The sequence below is a fragment of the Salvelinus sp. IW2-2015 genome, linkage group LG13 (assembly GCF_002910315.2).
Source record: "Salvelinus sp. IW2-2015 linkage group LG13, ASM291031v2, whole genome shotgun sequence".
Lineage (NCBI taxonomy): Eukaryota > Metazoa > Chordata > Actinopteri > Salmoniformes > Salmonidae > Salvelinus > Salvelinus sp. IW2-2015.
The window spans coordinates 32,188,181-32,210,743 of record NC_036853.1 but is presented as its reverse complement, the minus strand read 5'-3'; the positions used below and the strand labels follow the sequence as shown (position 1 = coordinate 32,210,743).

At 42.2% G+C, this 22,563-nt stretch overlaps 1 protein-coding gene across 1 annotated transcript; it reads right to left on the bottom strand.

Annotated features, from left to right (window-relative positions):
* Positions 1-18,974: 18,974 nt before the first annotated feature.
* Positions 18,975-21,922, bottom strand: LOC111971345 (CCN family member 1). Its single transcript, XM_023998086.2, has 5 exons — positions 21,656-21,922; positions 21,204-21,423; positions 20,475-20,819; positions 20,143-20,345; positions 18,975-20,006 (listed from the first exon to the last, which is right to left on the bottom strand). The coding sequence occupies exons 1-5, from the start codon at positions 21,701-21,703 to the stop codon at positions 19,704-19,706; spliced, it is 1,119 nt and encodes a 372-aa protein (XP_023853854.1). The 5' UTR covers positions 21,704-21,922; the 3' UTR covers positions 18,975-19,703.
* Between the last annotated feature and the right edge of the window lie 641 nt (positions 21,923-22,563).

The following is a 22,563-nucleotide window of genomic DNA, read 5'->3' as shown; positions in this document are numbered from 1 at the left end:
TTAGCTCACCACAATATCCAAAAACACACCGCCATTTTTCCACCGCAAAGGTAGCTTTCACAAAACCCACAAATAGAGATAAAATTAATCACTAACCTTTGAACAACTTCATCAGATGACAGTCTTATAACATCATGTTATACAATACATTTATGTTTTGTTCGAAAATTTGCATATTTATAGCTACAAATCCTGGTTTTACATTGTGAACATGGCGCCAAAATGCACCAAATTGTCCGGAGAAATTTTGGACAGTCACGTAATCTAACCAAAAAACGAATCATAAACTTTGCTAAAAAATACATGTTGTACAGCAAATGAAAGATACACTGGTTCTTAATGCAACCGCTGTCTTATATTTAAAAAAAAGAACTTTAGTACAAAGTACAGCATGCAATAATCTGAGACAGCGCCCAGCCATTCTCCGCCATGTTGGAGCCAACATATTCCACAAAAATACGAAATAACATCATAAATATTCTCTTCCCTTTGATGATCTTCCATCAGAATGTYGTGCAAGGAGTCCTAGTTCCACAATAAATCGCTGTTTTGTTTTAGAATGTCCATTTCTTCTGTCAAATTAGCAACTTTGGCTAGCATGGTGGAGCGCACATGTCCATGAACTCTTGGCGCATGGAACGAAAAATTCCAAAAGTCACAATAAACGTCGAATAAACTGGTCAAACTCAGTTGAAAATCCATCTTTATGATGTTTTTCTCATATGTATCCAATAACGTCCAAGACGGAGCATTTCGTCGTGTCTACCTAAGGCATTGCAGAAAACAATACGGTGCTCTCTGGTGCGCAGSAAAATACTGCCAATATGGTGGACCTGTCACTYCAAAAGCTCTCATTCGGTCTCACATCAAGCTAGACACCCCATTCAACATTCTACTGCCTGTTGACATCTAGTGGAAGGCGTATGAAGTGCATACAGATCCATAAATATAAGGCAATTGAATAGGCAAGCCCTGACACAGAGCCCCATTTTCAGAATTTTCACTTCCTGGTTGGAAGTTTGCTGCCAAATGAGTTCTGTTTTACTCACAGATATAATTCAAACAGTTTTAGAAACTTCAGAGTGTTTTCTATCCAATAGTAATAATAATATGCATATCGTATGATCTAGAACAGAGTACGAGGCCGTTTAATTTGGGCACGATTTTTCCCCAAAGTGAAAACAGCGCCCCCTATTTCCTTAACATCATTTTTTTAATGACCACCTCATCTCTCTACCCCACACATACAATTATCTGTAAGGTCCCTCAGTCAAGCAGTGAATTCCAAACACAGATTCAACCACAAAGATCAGGAAGGTTTCCATGCCAATGGGTAAAAAACATTATAATAGCATTTTGAGCATGGTGAAGTTATTCATTACAATTTGGATGGTCTATCAATATACCCAGTCACTACAAATATGCAGGCGTCCTCCCTAACTCAGTTGCTGGAGAGGAAGGAAACTGCTCAGGGATTTCACCATGAGGCCAAAGGTGACTTTAAAACAGTTACATAGTTTAATGGCTGTGACAGGAGAAAACTGAGGATGGATCAACAACATCGTAGTTACTCCACATTACTAACCTAAATGACAGAGTGAAAAGAAGGAAGCCTGTACAGAATAAAAATATTCCAAAACATGCATCCTCTTTGCAACAAGGCACTAATGTAATACCGCAAAAAAATGTGGCAAAGCAATTAACTTTTTGTATTGAATACAAAATGTGACGTTTGGGGCAAATCCAATACAACACATTACTGAGTACCAATGTCCATATTTTCAAGCATAGTGGTTTCTGCATCATGTTATGAGTTTAAGTGGAGGCTCCTCAGAGGAGGAAAGGGAGGACCATTCTCCTCAGTGAATTTCATAAAAATCTAAATAGTGAAACATTTAAAAAGTTAGATAGAACTATACTAAATATATTCACGTCACCAAATAATTGATTAAAACACACTGTTTTGTAATGAAGGTCTACAGTAACCTCAGCAGCGCTCTGTGGGGTAGAACCCTGGTGTAGCCTCAGTACAGCTAGCTTCTGTCCTGCTCTGGGTACATTGACTTCAATGCAAAACCTAGGAGGCTCATGGTTCTCATGATAACTATGTAGGCTGTGTGTAGCGGTTAGCGGTCATGATATAAAGGTTTGGCTTGGAAAGTTTTTTTTGCCTGTTCACAGACAGCTGATGTGTTGCACACTGAAGTCCACAAGTGAATGGAAAAGGTGAGAGGATGTATGTAGATAGTTGTGAGAAGGAATTAAATATACAATGAGCAAAGTGATCATGCTGTTTTTATATGGCTGCTATGAAAGTGAACTGTTTGCGTGTGACCACCGATTCTGTTGAAAAGCGTTTCTTAAATGAAAGCAAACGGAATGAAATGGGGATAAACATACCTGAATATGTAAAATTGAAACTCTCATTTGCAACTGTTGGACTAATGATTACACCATAGATCAGTTAGATGCAGGTAAGAGTGTGCAAGGCAGTATTGAAAAATGATCTCTACGTGCACCTACATTGTAAACTTTAATTCATAGGGTAGGTTGTAGCAACCACATGATGTGTACAAGGAACATTTGAGTATCATTTAGTAGCCTAAACCTTTCAATGTTAAATTGAGCTGGGTGAAAGGAATATGAATGTCATCCAATATGCTCATAAAACATTTTAAAATCATCCTCCCTCATCTTAAACGGCACCGACCACCACTGATGAGTATGCTTGTTATTCTTAAGGCCTGGGGAGTATTTCAGGATAAAAACGAAACAGAATTGAGCTAAGCACAGACAAAATCCTAGAAAAAAACCTGGTCCAGTCTTGTTGGAAAAGCATTCCAGGTGAAGCTGGTTGAGAGAATGCCAAGCGTGTGCAACGCTGTTATCAAGGCAAAGGGTGGCTACTTTGAAGAATCTCAAATATTAAATACATTTTGATTTGTTTGATACTTTTTGGGGATATTTTATTGGTTACTACATGATTCCATATGTGTTAATTCATAGTTTGGATGTCTTCGCTATTATTCTACAATGTAGAAAATAGTACAAATAAAGAAAAACCCTTGAATCAGTAGGTGTGTCCAAACGTTTGACTGGTTCTATATGTAAATTAGAAAATACATTTTCTAACATTTCAAAAAACATGTTTTCACTTTGTCATTATGGGGTATTTTGTGTAGATGGGTGAGAGGAAAAAAAGCTATTTAATCCATTTTGAATTCAGGCCATAACACAACAAAATGTGGAATAAGCCAAGGGGAATGAATACTTTCTGAAGGCACTGTACAAGCGTGGACATGGTCAATGTGGGCACCAACCAAAGTACATATGCATAAATCATCAGATACATTTTTACATGATTTGGAAAATAACATATATTTGGTTTTACCTGTATTAAGTATCAATTTCAGTTTAACAAAGGCTTTCTGCAGGGCTACAAAGGCAGATTGATTGGGGCAAGAGCATACACCACAGTGTCATCTGCATACAGGTAAAATATTTGTTTGTTTTTTTACAGATAAACCAATATTGTTAATGTAAATAGTGAAAAGCATGGGACCAAGAATCAATCCCTGTGGGACACCCTCTGTTCTGTCCAGAAAACGTGATTTAACAGCATCAGTAAATACATACTGTGTTTTGTCCTTTAAATAACTTTCAAACCAGTTACATTCAGCCTGGTCCGGACCAATTGATGAAAGCCTCTGCATAAGTATCAAATCAAGCTTTATTTGTACACCACGTTTCAGACATGGAATGCAACACAATGTGCTTTACAGGAAAAAACTAATCTAAAACAATGAAAATAAATGTTTAAATATTTACTTCACAACAAACATAAGCTTAAAAAACAAAGAATGACACACTGAACAGCTAAAAAGCACCCTAAGGATGAGTGGTCCACACTGAGTGGTCCACAGTGTTGAATGCTTTAGACAGGTCAATAAAAAGGGCTGCACAGTTTCTTCTTATGCAAACAATTAAGAACATAATTTAATACCAAAGAAGTAGCAGAGAAGTAGAAACCTGACTGGTGTACATTTAGAATACATTTCGTAGTTAAAAATGATCTAAGTTGAGTATTTACCAAGGATTCTAGAATTTTCGCTCGGCAAGAGTGTTTAGAAATGGGCCGATCAATATTTGGGTCACACGGGTCACCACCTTTGTGATGGGGGAGTATATGGGCCACCGTCCAGTATGACGAGGCTAACTGGGCTACGTATGTACAGCTGCGTTCCATACATGGTCAGAGCCCCGGGCATGGAGGAGTTTCCGGTTGTGTGTGTGTGCATATGCGTACATGTGCAAGTGCGTGCGTGCATTTTGGTGTGTGTATATGTGTGCGTGCGTGCCTGTGTGTGTCTGCGTGAGTGTGTGCGTGCGTGAGCGCGTGTGTGTTTACTGTATTGCAGTAATCAGTGGGCCAGAGCCAACTGGCTAGCTGTGAGAGTCTGGACCCTGAGGTCACTGTTCCCACTCATTACCCAGCATGGAGAGGGAATGTTTGTTATAGATGGAACCTACGTCATTCTCACCCTCATGAATTCCATAAGGATCTCTGCAGAATTCCACAGTTATATCTGTGACTAACTGGCTCAGTTTAGGCCCACATCCGAGAGTTACAAATTCCAGAATCACCTTTTTTAGAACCAATGGCATTCACAATTTGTCCCATCTTTGTGTCCAAAGTTTCCTTTTGTTAGATTCAGAAACTCCTGCATTTCAAAGCTGAAGGTGGAGTAAGAACTTGTCTCTCTCTGTCCAACATGGTTCAGAGACGCCTATTGGGTTCAGTCCACAGACGTCAAAGCTGCCTCTCCCATCAATGCTCAACTTGTTTGAGCAAATTAACACAATCCAGTCCCCAGCATCCCTGTTGGGAGAGGCCCAGCTAACAGCCCTGGAGTGTAATGTTCCTTAAGCCCTGCTCATCAGTTATTCTTCTGTTTTAAATGAAGTTGGAGGCTCTGATGGTGTGTGTTTTCACGGGGACTTGCGTCATCACTGACATCTTTAGCCTGCATGCGGGTGGTGTTTGTGCGTGTGTGTGTGTGTGTGTGTGTGTGTGTGTGTGTTTGATACGTGTGTGCTTTCAGTGTGTGTATGTGTGTTTCTGAACAGTATGTGTTTGTGCTTGTGTCCGTATGTGTGTGTGTGTGTGTGTCTTACTGTACTGAGTACTGTATGTCTTTCTAATTGACCCTGGTTGTGACTGAGAAAGAGCGTCCCACACCCTCTTAGGATTTGGCACAGGGATGCCCTTGATATCACTGGCTCTACTGCTTGTTAGGGGTGTGGAACGGGATACAACATGGAAACTGTGAACAGGCCCTAGCAAAGATTTTTATAACTAAACCAAGATAGACCACAGCCTGTCGTTTCCAATGGGAACAAATGAGGCTTAGTGTGAAGAACACGCAAGGATTGGGGCAAAGCCAAGCACGAGCTAGCGAGATCCTATTGGCGCGTTCTAGCATCATCTGCATATTTCCGTTCTGGAACGCCTACTCTGTAAAGTGTGCGTGTGTAATATCTAAATTTGCCTTTGCACTCCTTCTAAACAAAACTATGTTTTAAAATGTTTGCAACGGGTAAAGTGTACAAATCTTAGTCCATTCTGTTCATTACAGATTCTAGTTTTGGGAACAGAAAACTGTATTGAGATCAAATGTTTCATCGATGAGAAAATGTGCAGAATGTCGGCCAAAACCCATCTCGTTCCATCTTCTCCCACTGCCCGCCGGTGGGCTTCCTCTCACTGCCATGTTTGGTAGTGAGTGGAAACACCAAGGGGATGCTTCACATTTATACTTCCAGTGAAATATCTGTCTTGTTGTTCTATCTGTGGCCCTAGCCTGCGTACGACAGGACTGATCATTTGGTTACTACTTCTAGATTAAGCACATTTTTTCGCATGACAATTACATTGAAATTCCCAAACAGTTCGCATCATCGTGCAATGCACAACACATCAAATGTTATGGCAGACGGCATCCCTAGCCGCGTCCTCAGAGCATGCGCAAACCAGCTGGCTGGTGTGTTTACGGACATATTCAATCAATCCCTATCCCAGTCTGCTGTCCCCACATGCTTCAAGATGGCCACCATTGTTCCTGTTCCCAGGAAAGCTACGGTATTGAGATCAAATGTTTCATCGATGAGCAAATCTACAGAATGTCGGCCAAAATCCATCTCGTTCCATCTTCTCCCACTGCCCGCCAGTGGGCTTCCTCTCATTAACACGTTTGGTAGTGAGTGGAAATGCCAAGCGGATGCTTCGGATGCTTCACATTTATACATCCAGTGAAATATCTGTCTCATTGTTCTATCTGATCATTTGGCTACATTTGGTTACTACAAATGTTTCATCGATGAGAGAATGTGCAGAATGTCGGCCAAAATCCATCTCATTCCATCTTCTCCCACTGCCCGCCAGTGGGCTTCCTCTCATTACCATGTTTGGTAAATGAACTAAATGACTATCGCCCCGTAGCACTCACTTCTGTAATCATGAAGTGCTTTGAGAGACTAGTCAAGGATCATATCACCTCCACCTTACCTGTTACCTTAGACCCACTCCAATTTGCTTACCGCCCCAGTAGGTCCACAGACGATGCAATCGCCATCACACTGCACACTGCCCTATCTCATCTGGACAAGAGGAATACCTATGTAAGAACGCTGTTCATTGACTACAGCTCAGCATTCAACAACATAATACCCTCCAAACTCCTCATTAAGCTTGAGACCCTGGGTCTCGACCTCGCCCTGTGCAACTGGGTCCTGGACTTCCTGATGGTCCGCCCCCAGGTGGTGAAGGTGGGAAACAACATCTCCACTCCGCTGATCCTCAACACCGGGGCCCAACAAGGGCGCGAGCTCTCTCCTGTAATCCCTGTTCACCCACGACTGCGTGGCCATGCACGCCTCCAACTCAATCATCAAGTTTGCAGACGACACTACAGTGGTAGGATTTATTACCAGCAACGACGAGAGCCCACAGGGAAAAGGTGAGGCCCCTCGGAGTGTGGTGTTAGGAAAATAACCTTTCACTCAATGTCAGCAAAACAAAAGAGATGATTGTGGACTTCAGGAAACAGCAAAGGGAGAACCCCTCTATCCACATCGACGGGACAGCAGTGGAGAAGGTGGAAAGTTTTAAGTTCCTTGGTGTACATATCACCAACAAACTGAAATGGTCCACGCACAGAGACAGTGTGGTGAAGAAGGCTCTACAGCACCTCTTCAACCTCAGGAGGCTGAGAAAATGTGGCTTGTCACCGCCTGGTACGTTAACTGCACCGCCCACAACAGCAGGGCTCTCCAGAAGGTGGTGCGGTCTGCACAACGCATCATCGGGGGTAAACTACCTGCCCTCCAGGACACCTACAACACCTAATGTCACAGGAAGGCCAAAAAAGATCATCAAGGACAATAACCACCCGAGCCACTGCCTGTTCACCCCGCTTCCATCCAGAAGGCGAGGTCAGTACAGGTGCATCAAAGCTGGGACAGAGAGATTGAAAAACAGCTTCTATCTCAAGGTCATCAGATTGTTAAACAGCAACCACTAGCACAGAGAGGTGGCTGCCTACCTACAGACGTGATATTATTGGCCACTTTAATAAATGGAACGCTAGTCACTTTAATAATGCCACTTTAAGAATAGTTACATATCTCACATTACTCATCTAACATGTACTGTATATACTGCATCCTTCACTGTCTATTCTATACTATCTAATGCATATTAGCTGCTCTGTCACCGCTCATTTATACTTATATATTCTCATCCCATTCCTTTACTAGATTGTGTGTATTAGGTTTTGTTGTGGAATTCGTTAGATATTAGGTTTTGTTGTGGAATTGTTAGATATTAACTGTTAGATACTGCTGCACTGTCAGATCTAGAACCATAAGCATTTCACTTCACTCGCAATAACATCTGCTAACCATGTGTATGTGACCAATAATATTTAATTTGATTTGATTTGGCATTTATGTTTTAAGTTGAGTTGACCTGATGAATATTTCATTAAATATCCTTCAATAATGTCCACATCGGCCCAGTGATGTACAGTATGTGTTTTTTTTTACGGGCCAGCGTGAGTCAAGTATTGTGTTAACAATATAATAATAACTTCATCTCACTGTAGACCAGTGTGAAGCATCTTGTATGTATGCACCCTGGAAGTCTCAATCGTGCGATCCCCCGACATTACGAAACACTTTACTTGCTTAAATCTCTTCATTCACAATGGGGCGTAATGCTACAAAGAGCTCCTTCTATAAAAGATAGATCTTATCTCAGTTCAGTCTGTCTCCATCTGATCCGGCGTCTACACACCTGGGCCCGGTTTCCCATCATTAAGCTCAATGGTTCTAACGATGAACTTAGCCTTAAGATGCTTTTTGGGATGCGTTTTCGGCCCGAGACATTACAGCAGCTCATATTGGCTGAAGCCTCTCTCTCTTGTTCTTTCTCTCTACTATTTATTTTCCTCTCTCCCACTTTCTTTCCCTCCTCCCTCCATTACTCTCTCTTTCTGTTTTATTTCATAGCTCTCGTTAAATGGCCCCAGGGCCTCATAAACGTTGTGTACATGCAAAATATACGCCAAAACATGCGTGCGTCAGTTTTCCCGGAAAAACGTTGCATTTATAAAAACTGAACTTAGTGCGAGAATATCTTTTACTCCATGCAAACTTTAGACCATGCGTACGCACATTTTCTAGTGGTTGAAGTATTGTATTGCAAGCAGGAAAGTAAATAAGTATTTGTTGCAAATGGGGGATATGATGACACCCTCATTCATAAAAACATAATAACAAGATGCAGCCATTTGCCGTTAGTGAGAAGAGCGAAAATCTATTTTTGGAATCTAAAATAATTAGACATAAGAATCTATTTCCTAATTATTTGATTTTCATAACCATTACAGAATAAATTACTCACTTTTTCTGGCCATGATGGGGTTCATATTCCTGAAGGGCCACAGCACACCACACATGAAGGGCCACACCAGCACCCCACCCCACAGTCCCTGTCCCATAGGTCAACCAAAATCATCACCACACTACTGACCAAAAGATGTGTCGGACTAGTCCCCCTCGGTGAGGCAAAGAGAACATGAAAGAGACAGACCAACGGTCTTCCCCAAGGCTCAGTGCTGGCCCACTCTCTGTTCAACCTCTACACAAATGGCCTCCCAGAAACCGCCTCCCGGAAATGAATATACGCTGATTAGATTTGCCTGACAATGCAAGCTCCCAACTTCAACATCCTGGAGCAGACCCTAAATGAGGATACGGAACAACTGGAACAATACTGCAACACATGGTGACTCCAACCAAGCCCAGCAAAAACTTTGTCCAGTATATTCCACCTCCATAACGGCCAATGAAAAGCTCATCATCATCATGATGAACAACCACATGCGACAGCACCACCCCACCCCCACATCACAGCAAACCAGGCCAAAGACCCCTCAGAAAGGAGAGACAGGTTAAAAAGGTCAGAGATAGGCTTGGCGATAATAGGGGCAGCAACCTTAAAACTTCTTCGGGCTAGGGGGCAGTATTTGGAAGTTTGGATGAATGAGGTGCCCAAAGTAAACTACCTGTTACTCAGGCCCAGAAGCTAGGATATGCATATAATTGGTAGTATTGGATAGAAAACACTCTAAAGTTTCCGAAACTGTTAAAATAATGTCTGTGAGTATAACAAAACTGATATGGCAGGCGAAAACCCAAGGACAATCCATCCAGAATTTTTTTCACAGCTCACCATTGATTACAATGGCTGGGATTTGGAATATAAAAGGAAGACCCCCCAGATTGCAGTTCCTAGGGCTTTCACTAGATGTCAACAGTCTTTAGAAAGAGTTTCAGGCTTGTTTTTTGAAAAATGAGCTAGAATTTGTAGTTTTTCTAAGTGGCTCCCATTTTGGCTGTAGTGTTTGTAGTGCGTTCCGGTGAGTGCGCATACTTCATTATTTATCTCCGGTAATGGTCTCCGGTATTCTCCGTCTTAAATTTGATCGTTTATTTACATAATAGGGTACCTGAGGGTTGATTAGGAATGTTGTTTGACTTGTTTAGAATAAGTTTATTGGTAACCTACGGGATTCATTTAGTATGCATTTTGAACGAGGGAAACCGGTGGATTACTGATTCAAGCGCGCCATTGAAACGTACTTTTTTGGGATATAAAGAAGGACTTTATCGAACAAAATGACCATTTGTTATGTAGCTGGGACCCTTGTGATTGCAACCAGATGAAGATCTTCAAAGGTAAGTGATTTATTTCATCGCTATTTCTGACTTTCGTGACTGCTTGGTTGGAAAATGTATGTAATGCTTTTGTGTGCGGGGCGCTGTCCTCAGATAATCGCATGGTGTGCTTTCGCCGTAAAGCCTTTTTGAAATCTGACAAAGCGGCTGGATTAACAAGAAGTTAAGCTTTTAAATGATGTATGACACTTGTATTTTCATGAATGTTTAACATTACGATTTCTGTCATTTGAATTTGGCGCTCTGCAATTTCACCGGATGTCGTCGAGGTGGGTCGCTAGAGGCACGTCTAGCCCAAAGAGAAAGGGTCTAAACCATATGACCCAGATGTTTTTTTGGGGTTAAGTTTCAGGAGCTCCTTTAGCACCTCGGACTCAGTGACTGCCTGGAGGGAGAAACTTTGTAGCGGAGCAGGGGAAAAAGAGGGGAAAGCATTGGGGATAGATACATTAGAAGGGGTAGGAGATGAGGACGGGCAAGGAGGCATGGCTGAGTCAAATGGGAACCCTGACTTAATGAAGTGGTGATTAAAGAGCTCAGCCATGTGCTCCTTTTCAGTAACAACCACATCATCAACTTTAAGGGACATAGGCAGCTGTGAGGAGGAGGGTTTATTCTCCAGGTCTTTAACTGTTTTCCAGAACTTCTTGGGGTTAGACCCACAGAGAGAGAACTGCTACTTAAAGTAACTAACTTTGGCCTTCCGGATAGCCTGAGTGCAGTTATTTATCATTTGCCTGAACAAAAGCCAGTCAGCCTGAGTATGCGTGTGCCTAGCCTTTCGCCAAATGCAATTCTTGAGGTGGAGTAACTCTGCAAGATCACGGTCGAACCAGGGGCTGAACCTGTTTTTAATTCTCATTTTCTTTATGGGGGTGTGTTTGTTAACAATACCACTGAAAATTATCAAAAAAAAAGGTCCAAGCGTCTTCGACAGAGGGGATCAAGCTGATTCTATACCATTTTACCTAGGCCAGTTCATGAAGCAAGGCTTACTCATAAACGTTTTTTAGCAAGCGTCTATGACAAATCAGGACAGGTTGTTTCACTGAGCAGCCATTACAAACACAGGCTGTAAAACAATGATCAAGAAGGTCATTACAGAAAACACCAGACTGATACCTATCAAGATTATTTGTGAGGTTAACATCAAGAAGAGTAGCCTTTTCTGGGTGATTGGAGTCATACCTTGTGGGATTGGTAATAATCTGAGAAAGATTTAGGGGGTCCCATTGCTTTAGGACTTGGTCAGGTGGTTCAAGCATGTCCCAGTTTAGGTCACCTAGCAGGGCAAATTCAGACTTGGTATAAGGGTCCAGGAGAGAGCTTAGGGCAGGTAGGGTACAGGCCGGTGCTAATGGAGGACGATATCACCCAGCAACAGTCAACAAAGAGTTATTTGAAAGTTTAATACTTAAAACCAGCAAATCCAATTGTTTGGGGACAGATTTGGTGGAGACAACCGAGCACTGAAGGTGATCCTTGGTAAAGATTGCCACTCCCCCACCTTTGGAAGATCTGTCTTTGCCAAATAAAATTATAACCAGAAAGGTTAACATCAGTATTCAAAACACTCTTTCTTAACCACGTCTCAGTAACGACCAACACATCTGGATTGGAGCTGTGAATCCACACTTTCAATTGATTCATTTCAGGTAATAAGCTTCTAGTGTTAATGTGCAGAAAACCCAGGCTTTTACGGGAGCAGAAATTAGGGAAGCAGATATCAAAGCACAAGTCAGAATTGGGGCTAGCAATAGTAGATGGGCCAGGGTGTACATGCACGGATATCATCAACAGTAACACAATCAAGGCACGGCATAGAACAGGGAGAGCTCTGCAGTGCTGATTTATGACATCTGTATGTGCATCAGATGGCAACAGATCATACAGTACAGTAATTTCATCAGGTAGCGTGAATACAAAGCAGGCGAGAGGTGGTTAGAATGGGAGGCCAAAAGTCTGTAACCAATAGAGAGTTCCGAGTGTAGGAACAAACATAGTCTGTCCCACGGTTGGATAAAGAAAGTTCGTAGTCAACAAAGCGTGCAGGAGTCATGAGGCAAATAGCAAAATAGCTAAATGCACAATACATTTTTAATATATATAACGACTTGGGGCTAGCCATTGTAAGTTCAGAGTCACTCTGAACTTACAATGGGGGGGGGGGGGGGGTAGACAACCAGGGCAGATGGTGAACAGATCGCCAGGCGGAATCCAAGCAGCAGTGCAGCAGGCAATTGGAGTAGGTTTCACACCCTTTTATTTCTGGAGGCAGATTTCTTGTAGAAATGCTAGTGGATGGGCTGAACATCTGGAGGGGGCTTCAAGGCCTCTGGATCTGGGTGGGGTAGCCTGCCATTTGTTTGGCTCAAAGGCGTCAACACCTCTCGCTTCATACGTCAGCGCTAATTGAAGTTGTATCTCTTTGTCCTTTGTCAATAGCGCCTGATAAATTTAGGGAAGCAATGTTATTGAGAGCAGTAGCAATATATTTGCAGTTCTCCATGGCTAACGTTATATCTTTAAAAAATCTGCAGTAGAAAGGATTATCTAGAATTATCTAGGCATCACAGCCTATTTAATATCAGATCTTATACCGAGGCAGGATATAGAAACACAATTCTCTACTGATCAACAAACTATTGAACAACTATTCATATTTTGCATTGAAGTGTGGGCTGTAGCATTTAGCCTACTTTTGAATTGCATGTTTAGTTTGAAAAAGTCACTGCAAAATATCAAAACATTCTGCCCACACCTCTACAGAAATGTGATCAAATTTGCCATCGCTCTTTCTCTTAGAAACTGCCCTAGCTTAAATACAATTGTTCCAATTTATGAACGCACCAAGTCTGGAACCAACAGAACCCTGAAGAGCTTCTACCCCCAAGTCATAAGACTGCTAAATAGTTAATAAAATAGCTTACCAGACTGTCTGCATTGACCCCCCTTTGCACTAACTCTTTTGACTAATTACATACACTGCTACAATTGCTTATTATACAGTTGAGGTCGGAAGTTTACATACACTTTGGTTGGAGTCATTAAAACTTGTTTTTCAACCAAACAAATTTCTTGTTAACAAACTATAGTTTTGGCAAGTCGGTAAGGACATCTACTTTGTGCATGACACAAGTCATTTTTCCAACAATTGTTTACAGACAGATTATTTCACACATAATTCACTGTATCACAATTACAGTGGGTTAGAAGTTTACATACACTAAGTTGACTGTGCCTTTAAACAGCATGGAAAATTCCAGAAAATTATGTAATGGCTTTAGAAGCTTCTGATAGGCTAATTGACATAATTTGAGTCAATTGGAGTTGTACCTGTGGATGTATTTCAAGGCCTACCTTCAATCTCAGTGCCTCGTTGCTTGACATCATGGGAAAATCAAAAGAAATCAGCCAAGACCTCAGAAGAAAAAAATTGTAGACCTCCACAAGTCTAGTTAATCCTTGGGAGCAATTTCCAAACTCCTGAAGGTACCACGTTCATCTGTACAAACAATAGTACGCAAGTAAACATCATGGGACCAAGCAGCCATCATACCGCTCAGGAAGGAGACGCATTCTGTCTCCTAGAGATTAACGTACTTTGGCGCGAAAAGTGCAAATCAATCCCAGAACAACAGGAAAGGACCTTGTGAAGATGCTGGAGGAAACAGGTACAAACGTATCTATATCCACAGTAAAACAAGTCCCATATCGACATAACCTGAAAGGCTGCTCAGCAAGGAGTAAGCCTGCTCCAAAACCACCATAAAAAAGCCAGACTACGGTTTGCAAGTGCACATGGGGACAAAGATCCTACTTTTTGGAGAAATGTCCTCTGGTCTGAAGAAACAAAAATAGAACTGTTTGGCCATATTGATCATCGTTATGTTTGGAGGAAAAAGGGGGAGGCTTGCAAGCCGAAGAACACCATCCCAACCATGAAGCACGGGGGTGGCAGCATCATATTGTGGTGGTGCTTTGCTGCGGGAGGGACTGGTGCAATTCACAAAATAAATGGCATCATGAGGGAGGAAAATTATGTGGATATATTGAAGCAACATCTCAAGACATCAGTCAGGAAGCTAAAGCTTGGTCGCAAATGGGTCTTCCCAATGGGCAATGAGCCCAAGCATACTTCCAAAGTTGTGGCATAATGGCAAAGTCAAGGTATTGGAGTGGCCATCAAAAATTTGTGGGCAGAACTGAATAACCGTGTGCGAGCAAGGAGGCCTACAAACCTGACTCAGTTACACCAGCTCTGTCAGGAGGAATGGGCCAAAATTCACCCAACTTGTTGTGGGAAGCTTGTGGAAGACTACCCGAAACATTTGACCCAAGATAAACAATTTAAGGGCAATGCTACCAAATACTAATTGAGTGTGTTCTGACCTACGCGGAATGTGATGAAAGAAATAAAAGCTGAAATAAATCATTCTCTCTAATATTATTCTGACATTTCACATTCTTAAAATAAAGTGGTGATCCTAACTGACCTAAGACAGGGACTTTTTACTGGGATTAAATGTCAGGAACTGTGAAAAACTGAGTATAAATGTACTTGGCTAAGGTGTATGTAAACTTCCGACTTCAACTGTATGTAAATGTGATATTTCAGTTTTTTTATTTCATAACTTAGCAAAAATTTCTAAAAAACAGTTTTTGCTTTGTCATTATGGCATAGATTTAAGAGGTGAAAAAAACATTTAATCAATTTTAGAATAAGGCTTTAACCTTAAGTCAAGGGGTCTGAATACTTTCCGAAGGCAATGTATATATACTGTACTTATCTAGCTCAATTACTTCGTACCCCTGCACATCGACTTGGTACTGGTACCCTGTGTGTATAGCCAAGTTATCGTTACTCATTGTGTATTTAATCCTCGTGTTATTCTCTTTCTATTATTTATTTAAATGTTTCTCTGCATTGTTGGGAAGGGCCCATGAGTAAGCACTCTTGGTCTACACCTGTTTACGAAGCATGTGACAAATACAATTTGATTTGATTTTAAATTTAAGGACGTTATTGTCACCATAAAAGACAAATGTTTGTTAATACTCGCACATTTCCCCCCCCCAAAAAAAAAATTATGGGCCTAATAGTACATTTATTTATTTATTTTACCCCCTTTTTCTCCCCAATTTCATGGTATCCAATTGTTAGTAGTTACTATCTTGTCTCATCGCTACAACTCCCGTACGGGCTCGGGAGAGACGAAGGTCGAAAGCCATGCGTCCTCCGAAACTCAACCCAACCAAGCCGCACTGCTTCTTAACACAGCGCGCATCCAACCCGGAAGCCAGCCGCACCAATGTGTCGGAGGAAACACTGTGCACCTGGCGACCTTGGTTAGCGTGCACTGCGCCCGGCCCGCCACAGGAGTCGCTRGTGCGCGATGAGACAAGGATATCCCTACCGGCCAAACCCTCCCTAACCCGGACGACGCTATGCCAATTGTGCGTCGCCCCACAAACCTCCCTGTCGCGGTCGGCTGCGACAGAGCCTGGGTGCGAACCCAGAGTCTCTGGTGTCACAGCTAGCGCTGCGATGCAGTGCCCTAGACCGCTGCGCCACCCGGGAGGCCCTAATAGTACATTTTAACAGTAAACATGTATTACCTATTTGATGTGGCATTGATGTGGCAAATCACTTAAAAAAGTAAGCTACCTGCACACATTCATCCACGCCAAAATAATTCCAGCATCCAAACAGTTTACTGTGTACCTGCCAGGCCACCATTTGACGACGGGAAGAGACACCTGCTACAAAACACCAAAAGTCTAAAGACATTCGGTGATTGTCACTAGGGCAACCCTCTTGTAGCCTGCATTAATTGATGTGTTGAACTTTGAACTTTAAAAAAATAAAAAAATGTCGGGACAGCTGAAAAGATGCTGAAATACAGGATGCAAATATAGCTGTGTCTTTCCTGAGCTCATCAGCACCACAATGTATCAAGTTCACTAGTGGGCTGAACCTCCCCCCTCGGCCCCCTGTAATTTGCACACTGTTTATAACGGGAAACATGCGTATGTACGGCGTGCACCAAGTTTATTGATCTCATTGTTTTAAGACGTAGGGCCTACATATTTTTTTCAGAGGTGACGCACCAGATATTTTGTGTGAAAGTTACGCAACGATTATAAATGATGCCCCGGTGCCTCTCCAACTGGTGTGAGAACGTATGCAGGGAGCATTATCATGCTCCTGTGGCATAGAGACAGAGGCATTTATATTGCTAATAAACCTGGCAACTTGTTAGGATTTTGTGTAACACACTCACTGCCTTGATGCAGTCAGGCATTACTGGTACACTGTCTCTCTCAATGTCAGACATGCCCATTATTGTTTGCCAGTAAAATCTCAGACTCGGACCGGTGCACACAGCATGCTGGTTATGTTCCCGCTATACTGCCACAGGCCACTAGATGGCCCTGTTCTAGAGGAAGTGGGTCTTTTTCTCAATTTGGTCTACTCGAAATGGCTTTTTAAAACTCTCTGTGCCTCTCGCCCTTGGGTTCCCTATAACAGTGGAAATTAACCTGAGGTTATAGACAAGGGGGCCGTAAAAGAGATGACATCAGTGCCTCGGCAGCTTCCAGAATGCTGTAATGCTGTAATGGCCAAGCTTTCCTCTCTCTCGCCATCCCCCGTTAGCTTCTGGGGCCGCACCACAGTATGTAGTGCCTAACGAAGCCTTCATGTTAATGTCTTTGTCACATAAACACACTTTGTGTTCCGGGGGTGAGGTACTTGGTGTTTGATGTAATTTCAAGTGTGCCTGACATGTGATGTGGTGTGGGGTTTGTGTGTATGGGTGTAGGAGGATTTTAAGATGTTTTTTGTGCTCTTTCGGTCACCTTTTCATTCCCTTCTGTCACAACAATGTATTCTCTGGGCCTAGTTTCTTGACACGGTGTTTCGATAAAGCCGACTTACAATGACTGGTGAATGGATGGAACCCCTCTCTACGGTGGCCGATTGTTGTACATTACTGAGGAATGGTATGGATGACTGAAAAGGACTGCTCACACAGTATTCTGGTGTCATTACTTAACAGCCATCTGAGTTGCATTGTGTTAACAAGCATACGACAACAGTGTGGTTGTTGTGCTCTTTCCAAACAAAACAGGGATTGAAATGATATTACCTTAAATTCAGAAGGAGGGACAAAATAGGGGCGAAGGAGCAAAAAACAAAAACAGACTTCTTATAAAAAGTGTTTTGACTAAATCAGACTGGGATAAATGGCCAAACACATCCTTTAAATAAGGTAAACCTCAAGCGGCCTTGTGTGAAGCAGATATTTATGCAAAACATTCAGCAGCGGGCACAGTGTGTTCGGTATGCAGCCTAACCATAACCAAGGGGGATGTTCCCTGCACCCGCTCTGCTCTCCCTCCTATTAAATACAAACTATTAAAAGCACTTTCCGCCAGCCTTGCAGGAAAGTAAAGTTCTGCATAGGTACCCTGCTATGGCGGTTTTGGTCAGATGGGTTTTCTGTGCCATGTATTGATATGATGCACTTTCTGTGGGTTTGAGCGGGCACTTAGTATTTGTTTATTTTTAGGGCTGCCTTCCTGACTTTTAGTGAACATGTTACTCCTCTGAATCCAACATTTTTTCCAACATCTGCCACCCATCAGGATGTCTGTCTGCTTTCTGATCCTCCGCTGCATTCCTGAGCCGTTCCCTTCCCTCTACCTGGATCAAACCCTTAGCTCTGTGTGTGTCTGTATGTGTGTGCACTTGCACATGTGTTTATGTGTGTTCTTACGACCTGAGAAGTTGCCCCTAAGCACTGGTCTGCTTACCCCGATTCAAACCATATGTATCTGGTGACATCTGCAAACATCCACCCTCTCAGCAGCTGCAGAAGAGAGACTACTTTGAGGATTCTACTGCTACCTGTCCTACACCTGCTAATATTAGCCTCCACAGGTTGCAACCTGATGTCTGCTTTCCTAAGGCTGGGAAGCTTTATCCCACCTGGCTTTATCAGACTATTTACAGCAAGTTAGCAACCCCTTGCAGCTAGCATAGTGCGGAGGGCCAAAGTTTCTATCCAACCACTACAAATGAGGTATATATTTAGTGTTATTCCCAATAAGATTAAGAGTGTATTCTAAGAGGGTACATTCTTTCTTTTATAGTATACTATGTGTAAAATACATTCATAGTCACATAGTCTCCTTTTCATTGCTACTTCTAATCAATGCTCATTGGTACTACTGGCACTTAAGATTCTTGGCATAGCTCCGTGCTCATTGCTATGCTTGGATTGACTTTTTTTGTTCGAATTAGTCAAGTGCGTGACTTAGCCTCATCTGGTGAATGCAAGCTACCTTGGCTTACAGAGCTCTACAATGACATTCCAATTCACAACACCCGGAAACGGTCTGCAAAACTCTGTTATATGAGAACAGATCAGCCCAGAACGATCACTCTGTTGGAGTCATTATAGTGAGAATGTCCATGGTATCACTAATGGAGTTCCACCACTGTATATTGTGACTTTGTTTGACCTCCCTCTCTCTGTATTATATGATCCTACATGCATGTACTTTATGTACTGTTGTTTACTAATCCTAACGAAGATGTTCAGCTCAGTAACCTGATAGTTGTTGGTCACCCATCTTCAGTTTGATCAAAAAAGGAAACAAAGATGGTGTTTACATTTCATAAATAAATATGTTTTATTTTTTAACATATAAAATTAAATCATTTTTACAATTTATTCCAGTAAGACACATAATATCCAAATAAAGTAGCTACATTTTTTTGATAAATAATATTAATAACAATAATAAAAACATGAATTCATTTATTTCACGTTTCACTTTGTCTTTCTTGATAACGTTGGGAAGTTCGATAGCTGCCACAAAACATGAACATATATGCCCATGTCAGGAAGGAATGGAACCACAGTAACATGGTGTCTTGGTTCCTTCGGTTACAGGATCATGGTATACTAAATTAAGTTACGTATGTGCATATCCATACAACATATATATACACACAAGTCAAACGTTTTTCGGGGTCATGCCTGGTTGGTATGTATTGGTCGAAAATATAGACAGCGAATTGATTTAAACATACTAACGTTGTCATTTACACATGTTCATTTACATTTTGCTCCATAACGAAGCTACTATGATGCTCCAGTAGTATGAAGCGAATCTTAATTGAGAATGCTGATTCAGTCACAGCAGACAGTGCACTTCATAAAGTCCTCATGATGTAAGCCCATAATTCCTTGGGAATCTAGTTACAACAGGAAGTTGATAGTTCATTGGCCGGTTAAGTTGGACCCCTGCGTTTAGATGGACTGCCATYGGTCTGTCAATGTTGTTGTTTTGGGATCTCTCAGTGGTCAGTTCTCAGCCCAATCAGATTTGATTTAGTCTCTGAACTTGTGGATGTCGTTGAAGAGTCTGTAGAAGGGGTAGGAGGCTTCGTTGGAATGAGGACAGTTGAAGGTGCACTTGCAGGACTCGATCATCATGACATTCTTGTTGAAGGTCTCTCCGTCCTCGCAGCGGAACTTGATCCGGATGGTGCGGGTCTGCTGGGGGCTGCAGCAGCGGCCGTCCACACAGGATCCACAGTACTTGGATCTGTACTTCTTCAGGCTGGAGCAGCCGGCATAGGTGAACTTCTGAGCTTGGGTAGACTTCTTGGTTCTGCTGCACTTCTTTCCCTTCTGTTAGGGGGAACAAGGGGAGAGAAACAGTCAGTCAAGATGTTCCATAAACAAGCTGAGCAGTGTTATTTAAAATAAAAAAAATATATAGTATGCCATGTTTCAGTATAGTATAGTCTTAGTGGCTTGAGCTTACCTTAAGACTGGAGTAAGGAGACTGGGTGCATGGTCGCACTTCACAGATGCGAGTCTCTTTGACCAGCTTGCACTCATTGTTGTTGTTGGTGACTCTGGTGGAGATGCCTGTGCCACAGGTCTTGGAGCACTGGGACCAAGGAGTGGTCTGGACAATACACTTCTGGCTCTCAAACATGTGGCTCTCAGGCTGGACTCTGAAAGCTGTAAGGAGAAAGATCAAACAAACATTACAAACTGTTCCGGTATGGGCTTGAACATTTCAGGCAATGGAACATGTTATTGTTGAAAGTTGAAATAAAAAATGGCTGCTGCTAGAAAGAAGCTGCTTACCAGGTAGAGACTTGAGTCCTCCCTTGACGATGGCGATGAGCTCATTCCTGTTGGTGAGGTCGCTCTCTGACTCGTCAGTCATGCTGTCTTTGCCAAACAGCTTGCCAATGATGTCAGTGTCTTTGCCGTCATCACACACCCACTCCTCGCAGCACTGGCCTGCCACCTTGACCAGCCTTGGGTTGGCACAGCCCAGGTTGGGCAGGGAGAGCTCCTGAGGGCACAGGGGGACGCAGCCCACAGCCCCATCGATGCATGTGCACTGGTGCTTGCAGTTAGGCTGGAAGCTCTCTCCGTTCTGGTAAATCCTGCTGTTGTACTCACAGGGTCTACCCTCTGACTTAGCTGAGGAGAAGAGAGTGGAAAAGGCTGTTATTCCTCTGTTCAAAAGGCTAGCGTCTGCTATAGACATCACAAATCACATGCTGGCTGATGAGGCTTGGTTTAACTGTAAAAATTCCTCAGAAGGTTCTAGGCTAGGGCTGCCTAAGGAGAGGAGCCACTGAGGGGGGGATCACTTTCTACTAGAGCAGGATGTTTGTACTTCTGAGTTTAGACTGAGGCACTGAGTTACATTCCTTAGAGTTGAAATCACATGGTCCTCTTTTTCTCTCACTAGTTCATCTTAACTCTACCCTATTACTTTAACAAGGTTACAAACTTTAAAACTAACATTATTCAGACCTAAGATCAGTTTACTGCATAGTAGGATTTGAATGAGACACCTACCACGGCAGATGCCACGCATAGCTCCGAAGCTGGCCCCAAAGTTGCACTCCAGCCCTTTGGTGTGGTCGCAAGGCTCGGTCAGACTGCAGTCCTCATTGAGTTGTCTCGCGCAGACTTTACAGCACCCGCAGCCATCCGCTACGAGGCTCACACCGGGTGCGCACCTGGGAATCTCCATCGGGCACTCGCATACCGAGGGGCAGGAGGAGGAGGAAATGACCTGCGTGGATAACCGAGCACGTTAATGATAGATACTTTGTAACCAACATCTTAAAAGAGTGACATTTTTAGGTTATATTTACATAGCTTCTTTAGTTCGTTATTCAAACAGTGCGGAAATGATTTAGTAAAAGGCAATAGGTTTACAAACCAGTGTTCTACAATGTTGTATTTCCCAGACAATAAAGACAAGAAACTTTAAACTGAAATTATTTATAGAAAAAATAACTTACCACGTTGAAGGTTCCAATAAACATCACGACGATTGAGCAAATGAACATATTTGCCTTGTTCTCTTGTTCTATTCAAGAATAAGATTTGTCTTCTTTTGCTATTCCTTTTCGAAATATTGCTTTAAGTCTTCGCAAGTGTCTTTTTATCCTAAGTGTAGCAGTCAGTCGTCTCGTCTGTAGCGGTTTGGTTTGTTTTTTAGTATCTTTGGTTAGAGGCTTAGGAGTTGCTCTAGCTCTGGTTGCAAGTTGCAGTCTGCTGAAGCTAAGTACCTCCTGTCCTTTATACTGTAGTGAAAGCTGACGTCGTTGTTGGCTGACTGCTGAACTGTTCCAAAACTATGCCAGGAATGTTTCTTGGCGCGTTTTCCATCCAAGCTAAGCACCACCCTGTCTAACTTTTTTTTCTTAAATTACATTTTCCCTGAACTGAACACATTTTCCCCTCGCTGTTTCCCTTCGATACTATCCTTCTTTCTTCCTTTTTTATTTTCTTTATTGGTTTTCTCACAGCTTTTAGGTTATGGGCCGTAGGGTTAGGGTACATGTAACTTTTTTTTAAAGCAGTTTGGTCTGTTTGTTTCCATTCATTTGACTGCTGTTGTCATTATGGGTAATAGGTTTATATACATATATTATAATTATTTATGAAATATTATAAAAAATATGATAATGTAACATTGTCGTTTTGATTTATTTTTCATCCTTTTGATGTAGGTGTTTTATTACGTGTTATAGATTTGTTAACTTTGTTATTATTTTACAACCTCTTTTGCTGTAATTTGTGCAACAGTTGCCAAGGCTATTAACATATATTGTCATGCTGTCAGTGCTTCTCATACGTTTATGATGAGAATCATTCTGTAAGGGAAAGTCTTATTATAGCCCATATATCAATAGGCGACATTATT

Coding starts and splice junctions, on each gene's coding strand:
- LOC111971345 (XM_023998086.2), bottom strand. CDS start 21,703: ATGTTCATTTGCTCAATCGTCGTGATGTTTATTGGAACCTTCAACGTG. Junction 21,424..21,655: donor TTATTGGAACCTTCAACGTG/GTAAGTTATTTT, acceptor TTATCCACGCAG/GTCATTTCCTCCTCCTCCTG. Junction 20,346..20,474: donor AGGACTCAAGTCTCTACCTG/GTAAGCAGCTTC, acceptor TTCTCCTTACAG/CTTTCAGAGTCCAGCCTGAG.